Below are 12,178 nucleotides of genomic sequence, written 5' to 3'. Positions count from 1 at the left end.
AAGTGGCAAAAATGTTTCAAGAACATGACTCTCTCTTAAAGGAATACAGAAGGAAACCTCAATCTACATCCACCAAACTTTATGGTTTCTTCACTGCCACCAACATAACTAAATCCTCTCATTGATAGCTCGACTGTGCATCTTATCTTCAAATGGAGTTGCATTTTTATCAAATGATACAGCATCCTAGAGCATAAGAAAGGCATAATAGATAATGAATATTTTCACTTTGGCCAGTTTTCTTAAGTCTAAACCAATCACAAGTCACAATATTAAAAAGAAAATTTTCACTAACTTGTTTTGCTCTTTGAAATCAACAAAAACTAGCAAGATGAACCTATTGCAACCCTTCACTATTACCAAATACCAACACATTTTTTTTCTTATGATTGATAAACAAAGGAGTAGGAAGAATTACAGAAAAAATAAATGAAGGTAAGATCAACAAAATATCTGACAACCTGATCATGTTTGGAACTATGTATTTATTCTTTTTATTATCCCTCCTTCAAAATTCTAAAATCAAATGAATTAAAAGATAAATAGACTTGGAATGGAAGTTAAAGAGAAGCTATATCAAGCCAAGTATAAGCACACACAAGCTATTGTCTATATCTTAAAAATTGCTGGTTGCAAAAGATTTATCGAAATTCCTGTGTAGGCTTTATGTCAAAAGAAGAAAATGATAAACAGGTCAAATAGTACGAAAAATTCTTCAAGCCACTGGATGTTAGAACTGCATTTTCTGAGTATATATCAAACATGTCAGTAAAGATCAAAGGCTTATAAAATAAAGAATTGGTAATAACTAATAACGCAACAAAAGAGTGCATCTCCACAATTTTAACTTAAGAAATTGGGGTAACATTTTCACTTCTCAAGTATATATCATCAGACACATGGCAGAGCAACACATCTTTATCATGTAAATGTAACAGTAAGGAACAGGGGAAATGACTCTACATCACCAGGGAGGAGTTGATCCCTGCCTTGCTGAAGGAGATCTTGACCCCAAGCTCCTATCTCTCGAAAACCTTGACCGCTCTTTTGGAGTGCTCAATGGGCTCGCACCACGATAGCTTGCACGAAGAGTCTCATCAACCGTGCGTGATGTCTTTGCAATGGCATTCCTCACAAACTTCTGCGCAGCAGGGGAAAGGGTCCGCATGCTTGGGCTTGCGCTACCACCTCTAGCTGGCGATGGCAGAGGAGGCTTCTGAAACATCTTAGACCTCTCCCTTATCTTCCGGGCAGCTTCCCTCGACAATGAGTGGGCCTTCACATCCCGAGAAGGAGGCAACGGGATCCTAAAGTGCGGTCCATCACTGCTTCCGCCCACGCCTATTGGTGTGTCCTCCAGATCCAATCTCAATGGTGTCCCCTCTATCTCTCCCCAGGTCATAAATGGCGACTCGTCAACACCAGGGGCTGGGGATGGCGTCCTCACGAAGCTATACCCATTGTCTGGTTTCTTATCAGATTCCACATAGAAGAGATTCGGCGTCTTTCTTAAGTCCTCCAGGTCGTACTTTTTTGACTTCTCTGCATCACGATCTGCAAAAGGCCAAGCAGCACCAGCCGGTGTGGTGCCAGCAACCGGAGTGTAGAGTATTGCAATTGCCTCTTCTTCCTTAGTTGGCTTTGCATCCGCCACCGATTTGCTGCTAAACCGGGTGTTGGACCGATTGATCTCCTTCGTCAATCCTTTAAGCCGTTCTGCCCTCTCAGCCTCGGTCAGCGGCGCCTCCCCCTCGTCGGAAGGATTATACATCAACAGATTCTTCGCAGTGTACTTCCATGCCTCCAACGTGCTCGCCGGCTGCCCCGATGTGCCATAACCGTCGGTGATCCGGTCACGTTTCGCGTCGTCCAAGGATTTTAAAGGTTGCTCCTTTTCGCCTTCCAATAGGTGGGCGTACCGCTCCCTCCTTTTCCGATTGACCTTCTCCAGGATATTGGAGAAGCTGTCGTTGTCCTCGCTCGTGTACCTTCTCAAAAAATCATCGAGTGAGACGTTGACGTCCACGTCGACCGAGGGGTCATCAGCCGCCGCCGCAGCAGCCGTTTGACCAGCGGCGGAGGGGGTCTTGTCGGATCCTAAGGGCGTGGCGGAGAAGGATGGAAAGAAGGAGGTGCCGGGGGTGCGGGTCAAGGAGCGGCGATCTCCGGTGGCAGAGGCGGATGGGGTTTTGCCGGCGGCGGCGCGGCGTTCGAGGATCTTGAGCTGGGTGTCGCGGATTAGGACAGGGTCCGCGGATCGGACGGCTTCCAGCCAATCGAGGCGGTCGCGAAGCTTGGGAATGTCGGGGAAGAAGTCACGCTCGATGATCTTCTCGATCGCGGCCACGTACGTGTCCTCGTCGAGCACGGCGGCGCGGCGCTTCCGAGAGACACCGGAGGAGGAAGATGAGGCAGCGACGCCGCCGGAGGCCGGAGAAGCGTCTAGGGTTAGGGTTTGGTTGGGAGGGGAGATTTGGCGGGGAGAGTGACCCGGAGAGAGAAGCATGGTGGAGATGGATGGGAAAGATCGAGATCGAAATTAGGGTCAGGATAGTAATCGAGGGGAAGCAAGACAAAGAGGGGGTCAGGATAGTAATCGAGGGGAAGCAAGACAAAGAGGGAATGGCATTGTGGGCGAGAAGGGTAGAGAATTTGTAACAATTAACAAATTCCTTTTCCCAGTCGAAGTCGAAGGACGGCCGGCCTTGTGACACGTTAATAAAGATCAAAAGATAACGCGTGATGAGGGAAACTTCGAGTTGGTTACGGTCCTTCCGGATTCGCATTCGGAGTCGGCGATGGGTAACGGGTTCGGTACGACTATGGTCGACTGGACCAATTGGGCGGCCATGCGCTGATTGTTGTGATCCGAATGGAAGTGGAACTTGAATGGATTCAAAATTCCCGGGTGTAGTTGGATATTTGTTTGATTCAAATTGATGATCTGATGTGAATCGAGAAAGTTAAATGGATCTAAACTCAAATCTACCAAGTACCTGGGTGAGACCGAATTGATTAAAATCCTAGTCCTATAATCTTTATACCTTAATATACTCTCAAGGCAACACTTTGGTAACTTTTAATCAAATGTGAGATTTTACTAACATGTGACTAGATGGGTATTGACGAGTATGTATTTCCCCGTGTAAATGCAAAATAATCCCTATGAGATGCGATTAAAATTTATTAAAGGTGCATGATCGCCGGTATGTATTTTTGATCAGGTATTGACGAGTATGTATTTTGATTTTGATCGGTAGTGTCAGATACTCATTAACCACAAAAGCTAGAAAACTACTATTGTGGATGACCGATATAAAGGAGAAACGTCTCGCTGGGGCACCAATAATGGAATGTCTTACAGTAAACAGACAGAAATTAAGACCCAACAAAGAAGTACAAAGAGATGGGAAAACAAGAGGTCAATAAAATTAAATCAGAGGGGGATAAAAATTCTATTTAACAAGGAATATGCTGGAAATCACAACTTACTTTAGTTAAATGAAAATTCTAATTCATAGAAGGAAATATACAATTATTACAGCCCCAATGAGATTAAATGCGAAACCAAGTCCAACAAACAAAATTGACAGATTACAACTGACTAGAATGGGTCAATACTCCCATTTCTTCATCTCCATACCCTGAGGCGGACTCCCCTCCACCTTCTTTGAACCCACATCTTTCCAGTTGGTCGACAATACGGTCCCATTTGACTCAATCTGCAGAAAAGTGCAGAAAAGAAATTAGAGCATGTAACTTGACAGGCAGTATTTTGACCAGATTTCGTCGTAAGAACCGAAACTGAGCAGCATATAGGATAGTAATGAAAGCATGAGACTGAACATAGTCCTCTCGGTGCTGACTTGTTTGTTATGAGGCTACACTTCAAATAACTAATGGTATCCCAAAAGGAGGAAAGTTGGAATTGATGCTGTAATCAGCACTCTCAGTGAGTAGCTTTCTATAGGCAAACCAAAATTGTATAATGAAGTCACGACATACAAAGGATTTGCTCATTGCTCGTCTAGTGTCCTCATCAGCATCTTGATATATATCCCGGAACATTTTGTTCAATGCAGCATCACCGTCCAGCTTCTCCTCTTTCTCCTGGGAGAGAGCAACAATAAAGAGAGACTTAAGGCAGTAAAATCTGTGTAATTATGCTAGGATGCATAGGAATACAGAAGCCAAGTTGTTGCATGTCCACAAAGAAGATACATAAACAATCAGATCCACATGTTATCACCCACCTCCCTTTTTACTTCAGCCTCTAGCTTGTCCCAATCAACTTTAGTTTTCGAAGAGGGGTAGGATGGTCTTTGAGACTGTCGAGCTGCACAAGCACATATAGAAAACAATAAGAAAACAAAGTATTTACACAAGCACATATAGAAAACAATTTCATGATAAATAAAACTATAAGAAATTATCATATAACTATAAATTTCTAAATGACCCTAAAAAATAACTCAAACCAGAACAAAGCAAAACAAAGATACAAAAACTACCTGGTATGTTAGTTATCTTTTGAGGAACAGATTTCTTGTCACTAAATTCCAAATATGTCCATGTAGTAGCTTCAGCTTTCGCAAGACGGATTTCAATTTTTGAAGGCAAAACTTCATATCTGCATTTCTCTGGTATAATCTATTTGTTTCCGAACAAAAGCAAGGAAAAAAGGAAACCACATTATATTAGGGCCAAAACGGAAACCACAAAGAATGGAAGGCGTTTGAAACTAGATCATGCTTTTCCAGACAAAATCCAGTAACTGAATTTAGAATGGAAATGCAGCTGGTTAATCTTCAGAAGGCACAGAATCTGGTAGAGGTGTTCAACAAAGAAAAACCATCATATTTATGAAAAAGAAAATGACGGTCTCCAGCAAAAGGTTAAAACAAGAAAAAGTGCACCTTAGATATATATGCGCACTTTAGAGCTTCAACAGCAATTATTAAATGTGCTCATCGAATGGTTTCAATTTTCATAAGCTTGATTTGCATGTGATTATGAACAAACTAAACAAATGAACATTCTGACCAGTGGTCAGGCATAAGGCAGAAACCGAACATATTAAGTATGACACTGATGATGCCCCTAAAAATCCCGGACTTTTGGTTATTCATGTCAACTAGTAAATTTGTTGATTAAAACAATAACAAGAACAATTGAAAATACTACTAGTATTAGTAGTGATAGAAGTAATAAAATAACAATAACAATAACAATAACCAGACAAACAACACGAGGCGGAAATAATAGTTATAAGTTGCAACCATCACACAGAATGGAAATAATGCCAGCATGTAGACATTTGATACATCACAATGAACATCAGTGAGAATCTAGAAATAAACATAAAAGAAATTAGTTTGCAAAAGATAGAACCATACACAAAAAAGTTCCTTTCATTCTGAAGATTTTATTAGAAAGGTGCTTCATATCAAAGAAGAAAAATGCACATCTCCAAGGAGCCAAAAAAGGAAAGAGGGAAACAAAGAACTACTTATCCTCTTGACATTTAATATTTTAATGTCAATCTTTTGTCAAAAAAAATATTTTAATGTCAATCAAGATCTTCGCATAAAAGAATTCTCAAAAAGTTCAGTACCTTTCCAAATAAACGTGGTTGAAAATGATATTTTTCGCCCCCAGGGATATCTATGGCAACGCTCAACTGAAAAGATGAAAAAGATCATCACATCAACATAATAATGACTTTGTGAAAGGAAAAGATCACGTCAGCCTGAAAATAAAGATAAAAAATAGCTCATCGAGAGCATACTATTTGTTCACCAAATTCAATAGACACATCCTTTGCTGGGATACCCTTAGCGAAAATGGTCAAAACAACATCTGTGACAGAATTATAGAAATCATGCCTGTATGGAAAAAAAGAAAAAACTATAAGAAAACTAATGGTATGAGTAGAAATCAGTGCCTTTATGTACTTGAAATTCCAGATGTGCAATTAGAAGTGATTGGGCAAATTAGCATAGCCTACCTGTCCAGCTGTCCTGTAAATTGTAAGATATCTAGAATAGGCACTTCTTAGTCAACAAGTAAATTTCTAACTTGTAATTCTTTTTTTCAGAATCAACTAGCTGAATAGACATCTAAAGTAAGTTAGATGACACATTTCTCCTTAGAGTATGCCCCATATTGGATGAAACATTATTCCTGAATTTTTTGAGTTAGCAGTCAATACACTTTCATACTTAGAAAAGAAGTGCAAATTAGATATCTAAGCTTGTAAGGATCGTACTCCACCCAGTATCATGCTCCAATCATTTTTTACAATAATCGTATATGCATGCAAGAGATGCACTCAGAATTTTTTTTATAAAGAACTCCAATCCATAGTTCCAAACTTCAGTGAGCAGTTGCATGAATAAAAAAAAATTACACAATAATGAATAATTGTTTGTACCAAGTGAAATAAATTATAAACTTATACGGTCTGTAATGTTTAGAGATCAGAAATTACCTGAATTTTGGTTTGCTTGTTGTTACTGCAGATTGAAGGGGTACAATATTTTGTGACCGAGAATCCTTCACATTTTCAGTAGTTAAGTTTGGTGGAGATACAGTACTAGGTGGAGTTGGCAGAGGTCTCTTTGACAAGTTAATAGTTTCCTCTGTGAAAAAAAAAAAAGCAAGCAGAAGATGCTTGTTCAATAATGTTGCAATGTACTCAGTACTCATGTATCAGGATACATGCAAATATTTCATTACTACAGTTTCTTTTTGAAAATCAAAAGGCATTGCTGTGAGAACTTCTTCATTGCCATTTCATTTTATAACTGAGGCATATGAGGTAGCATTTGGGTTTAAGAAGACTAAGAAGAATTAATATGAGCACTAAAATACCTGCAATGCGCTCATCACATTCTCTTATCAATCTGGTAAATCTTGACTCTCCTGGTGCCAATGCAAGACCCGCTTCAAGAGCTGTCTTTGCAGTCTGATACTCTTCTAGCTTCATACAAGCAGTCCTATAGAAACAACTTAAGCATCAGATGTATTGAAGTTCAGAGGAAGTTTATGTGCTATTCAATACCATCCTGAAACATAATATTTGTGACTGGCCAATTGCATTTAATAAGCGTACAAGATAAAAACTAAATCAATTTCCCAAAAAGCAAGCATAAGCATCTATAAATCCATGTAACGTATTACAAGTGTACTGAATAAAAAACTATAATACAAACAGCACCTATACTATGCATCGGCAGGAAGTCACAACAAACAATTACCATCAAAATATGTATGTACTGAACAATCTTCCAGTGATGAGGGAATCAAGTAATTATCTCCACTCAATACTGCAAATAAATCAAGGGCAATGAAAAGGGGCTTCATATATGCCTCATAATATAGAAGTGTTTGAAATAAGATAACCACCATAATATGCTGCCGAAATAAGAACAATATCATCATATATAAGTGTTTGAATAAGATAAGCACCATAATGTGCTGCTGAATTCTCCTAACATGCTTTTATAACAACAATACTAATAAGGGAAACAGAAGAGGATCCAGAAACTTCATACAGAAATAATGAGCTTTACGTCTTTAATGGCAATCATTACCAATTATATTTGGAAGAAAAAAGTTATCCCAAAAAAGGTGGAAATAAAAGGTAGGTCTAGGATATAGATCACAGGGAGAGAATCATGTGTAACTAATTATGAATGAACCTTATCAAGACAACGTAGGAATCGTAGAGATTCTAACTTATGAGTTCTAACATTAATAGGTATGCTTCAAATACCAGACCACATTAACTTTAGAGGTAAATCATGCATATTTAGGCATATGATTAGTTGATTACCATAAAGTTCCAAAGCTTGCTGAATATGTAAGACGACTGCTTCACGTGTTTGATAGTAGAAAGTTAATAGTGAAAATATCATAAATGAGTTAAGAGATTCAATATTTTGGAATAATCAGATTGCGAAGTTATTAATTGAGGAATGCTGTGGCTACACCTGCATGTCATTAAATCCCAGATGTACAACCTACACCTTAAGCACCATTTTTTGCTTCTAATCAATATGTCCTCTTTGACAGCTTTTGACCAGTATTTACTCAAATACACTTATTGAACAGGAATGCCTTCTTGTTTCTGTATATTAGCATTTTATGACTTTTGTCGTATTATTCATGGTTCTATAAGGTATGGTTTGTCGTATTATTAGCATTTCGTTGCATCAGGATAAATGAATGCCTTCCCTCAGTTACACAGGAAAAAAGGAAAAACTTTATGACATATGGAAGCTATAATGTAGGAGTCACTTTGCATCCAATATTGCTTCGTATCTTGACATTAGAGCAATGCAACTGAGACCACCAGTAATATGGCCATATGACACATGGAATCCACACATGCAAACAAATATGACAACCAGCTTTCTCTGCTCGTTGCGATGAATCTGAATCTCAATTATTAAAATAGGAATCAGTTAGGCTCCTGGAAGGCTAAATGAGCATGCCTTCCAAATCAGGGAAAAAAAATCTGGAGTGCACATAAGAAGAATTTTTGACACTCTCATGCATCGACACGAAATATGATCACGTTTTCTTTCCTTTTCAGAACTACTACATTTGAAGCAAGAAGCAGCATTCAACTATTGCAGCACAAATCTGAAACAATGATATTCAAGTAAAGTTTGTACATTATCATAAATAGTTGAATACAAATAATAAGGAGATAAACATTGAAACTAAAGATGTACTTTTTCTTTTGTCGTAGTTGATATAATGATAAAGGTAGATAGATTGGTCCAGCTCCTAGTTATTGAATTAATAAATAATCATGTCTAATGTCAAGCCTACTCAACATCGATCACATCTAAGTATAAATACACTATCATGAAAGTACTAGTACTGACCCTTTGCGCAAGTAAGCTTTAGTCATTGAAGGATCCAATTGGATTGCTCTGTTTGCATCCGCAACAGCTTCTATGAAATTGACATAAGATAGACAATCAGCCCATATTTGAAAAAATAGTATCACAATAAGTACTAGTTCCAAAATTTTAATATAATGAATCATGACAATATCAAAGCAAAATATCAGTGATGTCTAATAGAATTGTTTTTCAATTTTTCCTTCCTCCATTGTAACACTTTTTTTAACCAAAATAGCCATCCAGACTGTATCACCCAACCAATCCTGTACCATCTAGTCGTTTGGAGATCGACTAACTCCAAAGCTCACTAGGATGCCTTCAGCTTCTTTTCCAATCTTTAAGTGGTGCTGCACTTATCAAAAATATTAAAACTTTTCCCTCTCAACGACCTAACTAATGGAGGCAAATTAGAAATTGCATGGCACCCTACCGAACGAGTTGTTCTTTGAGCAAATGAAACGGTAAAATCGAGAAATTCCAGCGGCATCCTTAATGTCTTTACCTAGTCAAACATCCGCTAGTCTTGTCATTACTACACATAAGATAATCTCACTGGCAACCCCAAAAAGAAATTGCCTCAACCGCAAGTACCAACGCGACATCTCGATGCAAAAAACCCACAAAAATCAAACACGCCTAAATTTACAAGCAAACACAGAGGTCGACACACAAACAAGAACAGCAAGGAAGAGTTATTAAGAACCCCATCGCAATTGGATACTAGAAAGCGAACCGGTATAGTTCTCGAGCTTGATGTTGGCCTGCGCGCGGTCGGCGTAGAGATCGGCGTTCCTGGGATCGATGTCGAGGGCTTGGGTGTAGAGATCGGCGGCGAGCTCGAAGTTGTCGTCGACGAAGGCTTCCTTCGCCTTCTTCTCCAGATCTGTTGCCATTGGAAGCGAGCGAATGAGAGACACAGATAGCAGCGAGGACGCGAGCGAAATGGAGGAGACCAGGAGCGGAAGGGGAGGAATTGCGAGACTTGAGAACGGTGTTTTGGATTCTAGAGAGTTCTCGCCTTCTCGGTCTCGGATACGACAGATTATGAACCAGAGTGGGGTTTGGGTTCGATCGAATGGAGTTATGGATTCAAATAGATGGGTCAAAACCGACCAAATTGGGGTTCTATTTAATCCGCTTAAATAGTGGATATTGGATAAGCTACTTACTTGTTGCCTATTACTGATACTTTCTAAAGTAGATAGAAAATTTACCTTTTTTTTAAACTCCATTAGAGGTAATTAATACTCCTAATAGTAGGGGAACTTATCCAATCTTGCCCTACTGATGGTTATGGTAATGGTCCTCTGAGACTATAAGGTTAGGGTGGAAGAATTTTTTTACTTTTATTTTATTTTATTTTCTCGTTCCCATCGAGATTCTCTTCGTCGGCGCTAATACCAATGGCTTTTACGTTTTACCCTCTTGAGAGAGTCAGAGAGAATCCTCCTCGTCTTCCATCCTTCTTCTATTCACATTAATATATGAGATATAAGCTGCATAAATTCCTGCTATGTTTTGATGGAATATCCAGATTAGTATATCATGTAGATTTGCTGGCTCCGTTTATTTTATAAATAATTTTTTTCCTTATTTTTAAATAATAATTAAATATTTAAAATAATTTTATTTTAAAATATAAATATTATTTATCAAAATTACATCTTATATCATGTACTAATTCAATTACTAATTTTTTTTTCTTGATATATAGCTCATGAATCTATTTTATATCAAATCAAAATATATTTATTATAATATACTAAAAAGTAAAATATCTTTTTGTTTATTTTATACCACATCAAATATAATTATTACATTCTTATTTTAAAATATAATATTTTTAGAGATAATTTTACTTAGACCCATAACTATAACTATTTTCTACATATGCTTTATTTAAGAATACCTAAGCAAACGAAGCTAAGAAAGATAAATAGTTTGCTACTAAGTAGTTACTAATTAGAGTTGGGCCTTCAAATAAGGGTGCCCAAGACTTTCTCCATGTAGACCTGGCCCACCTGGGCCTTACTCTTTTGGGTCAATTCATGTCATTTTAATCCTACGGGTCCATATATTTTTCATTAGAATAAGATCAAAGTTATGAGATGCATATGATTAACGGGTTAGCACGCATTAAATGATTCACCCAACTTAATTATATGGGATTAACTCTGTGTTGAAAAAGCTTCTTTGAATTAGTAAGAAGGCTCCGTTAGATTAAGATCAAAATCATTGGATGTGTATAATTGATGTATTAGCAAACATTTTAAAGCATGCTCGGACCGACCCGAGCAGAGCGGCCACCATTCGGTCAATCGATCTACAAACTTTTGTTAGAAAAAGGAAAGAACCAACAAGGGCCAACCAAATGATTGAAGATCTTAAATATCTTCGGCGGCTAATTCAAACCACTGGTATAAATTGTTTCATAGGAAAAGAGTGAAGAGCGTACGTTGACGATATTAAGTCAACCAAACTCGTTCAAAATAAAAATGCATGGAGACCATGTGATGTTGGGCTTGCACTCCTGCATGGCTTTGCCTTTTGGTGTTGGTGGCTTTTGTTACGTAACATGTGACTACACATGAATTCAGCAAAGGGTACGCTAAAGCAGCGATATAGCATCCCATGCACACAACCAATGTGTGTGTGTGTGTATATATATATATATATATATATTATGTCACAGCAGCAGTGGATCTTAATATCACTTATTGAGTCGTTAATTAATTATAATCTAACTAGTGAGTCAGGGGGCAGAGCCAAATGGGGATTCATTCTAGATTAGAATGAGATGAGATGTATAGCGTGAGGGACTTCTCATCTCAAATAAGTCAGCTTCAAAGTAGGGTTTTTAGGTTTGATGAGATGTATTTAAAGTTAGTGAGATTTTGAAAATTAGTTAGTCAAATAAGTCCGCTTCAAAGTAGGCACTTCTCATAATCTACCTGAGTCCGTACTAAAAGAGTAGTGAGATTTTGAAACAAAAATAATAATTACCTAAACTATATGAATAATGGTTTACATATTAAATTTTTTTAGATAAGATAGATGCATCAAAACTAGCGTTAGCAACTTGGATGCATATAATTAGGTGATTAATTTATATATAGGGTATTTAAATAATTTGTTGTCAATAAAACCCTAGTCTAACAAGTCCTTTCATAGGGTTGTTTATTCTACAGAAAGAAGAATGCATGCATACAACTTAAAAACGAAGACACGTTATTTTCAGGACGGTGACACCGTCACCGTAC

General features: G+C 38.0%; 2 protein-coding genes across 2 annotated transcripts; both read right to left on the bottom strand.

Annotated features, from left to right (window-relative positions):
- Window positions 1-812: 812 nt before the first annotated feature.
- LOC140791991 (uncharacterized) lies at window positions 813-2,701 on the bottom strand. Its single transcript, XM_073142742.1, has one exon. It carries the CDS (start codon window positions 2,504-2,506, stop codon window positions 965-967), a length of 1,542 nt encoding a protein of 513 aa, XP_072998843.1. The 5' UTR covers window positions 2,507-2,701; the 3' UTR covers window positions 813-964.
- A 706-nt stretch (window positions 2,702-3,407) lies between these two features.
- Window positions 3,408-9,976, bottom strand: LOC140792303 (protein SGT1 homolog). The gene is made up of 10 exons (XM_073143210.1): window positions 9,652-9,976; window positions 8,898-8,967; window positions 6,874-6,998; window positions 6,491-6,641; window positions 5,789-5,885; window positions 5,615-5,680; window positions 4,512-4,650; window positions 4,254-4,336; window positions 4,006-4,110; window positions 3,408-3,722 (listed from the first exon to the last, which is right to left on the bottom strand). Exons 1-10 carry the CDS (start codon window positions 9,809-9,811, stop codon window positions 3,615-3,617), a joined length of 1,104 nt encoding a protein of 367 aa, XP_072999311.1. The 5' UTR covers window positions 9,812-9,976; the 3' UTR covers window positions 3,408-3,614.
- Window positions 9,977-12,178: the final 2,202 nt, after the last annotated feature.

The sequence above is a fragment of the Typha latifolia genome, chromosome 7, assembly GCF_019914945.1.
Source record: "Typha latifolia isolate L0001 chromosome 7, TyphaL0001v2, whole genome shotgun sequence".
NCBI lineage: Eukaryota > Viridiplantae > Streptophyta > Magnoliopsida > Poales > Typhaceae > Typha > Typha latifolia.
This window is presented reverse-complemented; position numbering and strand designations above follow the sequence as displayed.

What these genes read in the sequence shown, in the direction of transcription:
- LOC140791991 (XM_073142742.1), bottom strand. Translation starts at nt 2,506, where the DNA reads ATGCTTCTCTCTCCGGGTCACTCTCCCCGCCAAATCTCCCCTCCCAAC.
- LOC140792303 (XM_073143210.1), bottom strand. Translation starts at nt 9,811, where the DNA reads ATGGCAACAGATCTGGAGAAGAAGGCGAAGGAAGCCTTCGTCGACGAC. An exon ending in AGGCTGAAGTAAAAAGGGAG is followed by an intron (nt 4,111 to 4,253) that starts GTGGGTGATAAC and finishes GCTCTCTCCCAG; the next exon opens with GAGAAAGAGGAGAAGCTGGA. An exon ending in GAGCAATGAGCAAATCCTTT is followed by an intron (nt 3,723 to 4,005) that starts GTATGTCGTGAC and finishes ACTTTTCTGCAG; the next exon opens with ATTGAGTCAAATGGGACCGT.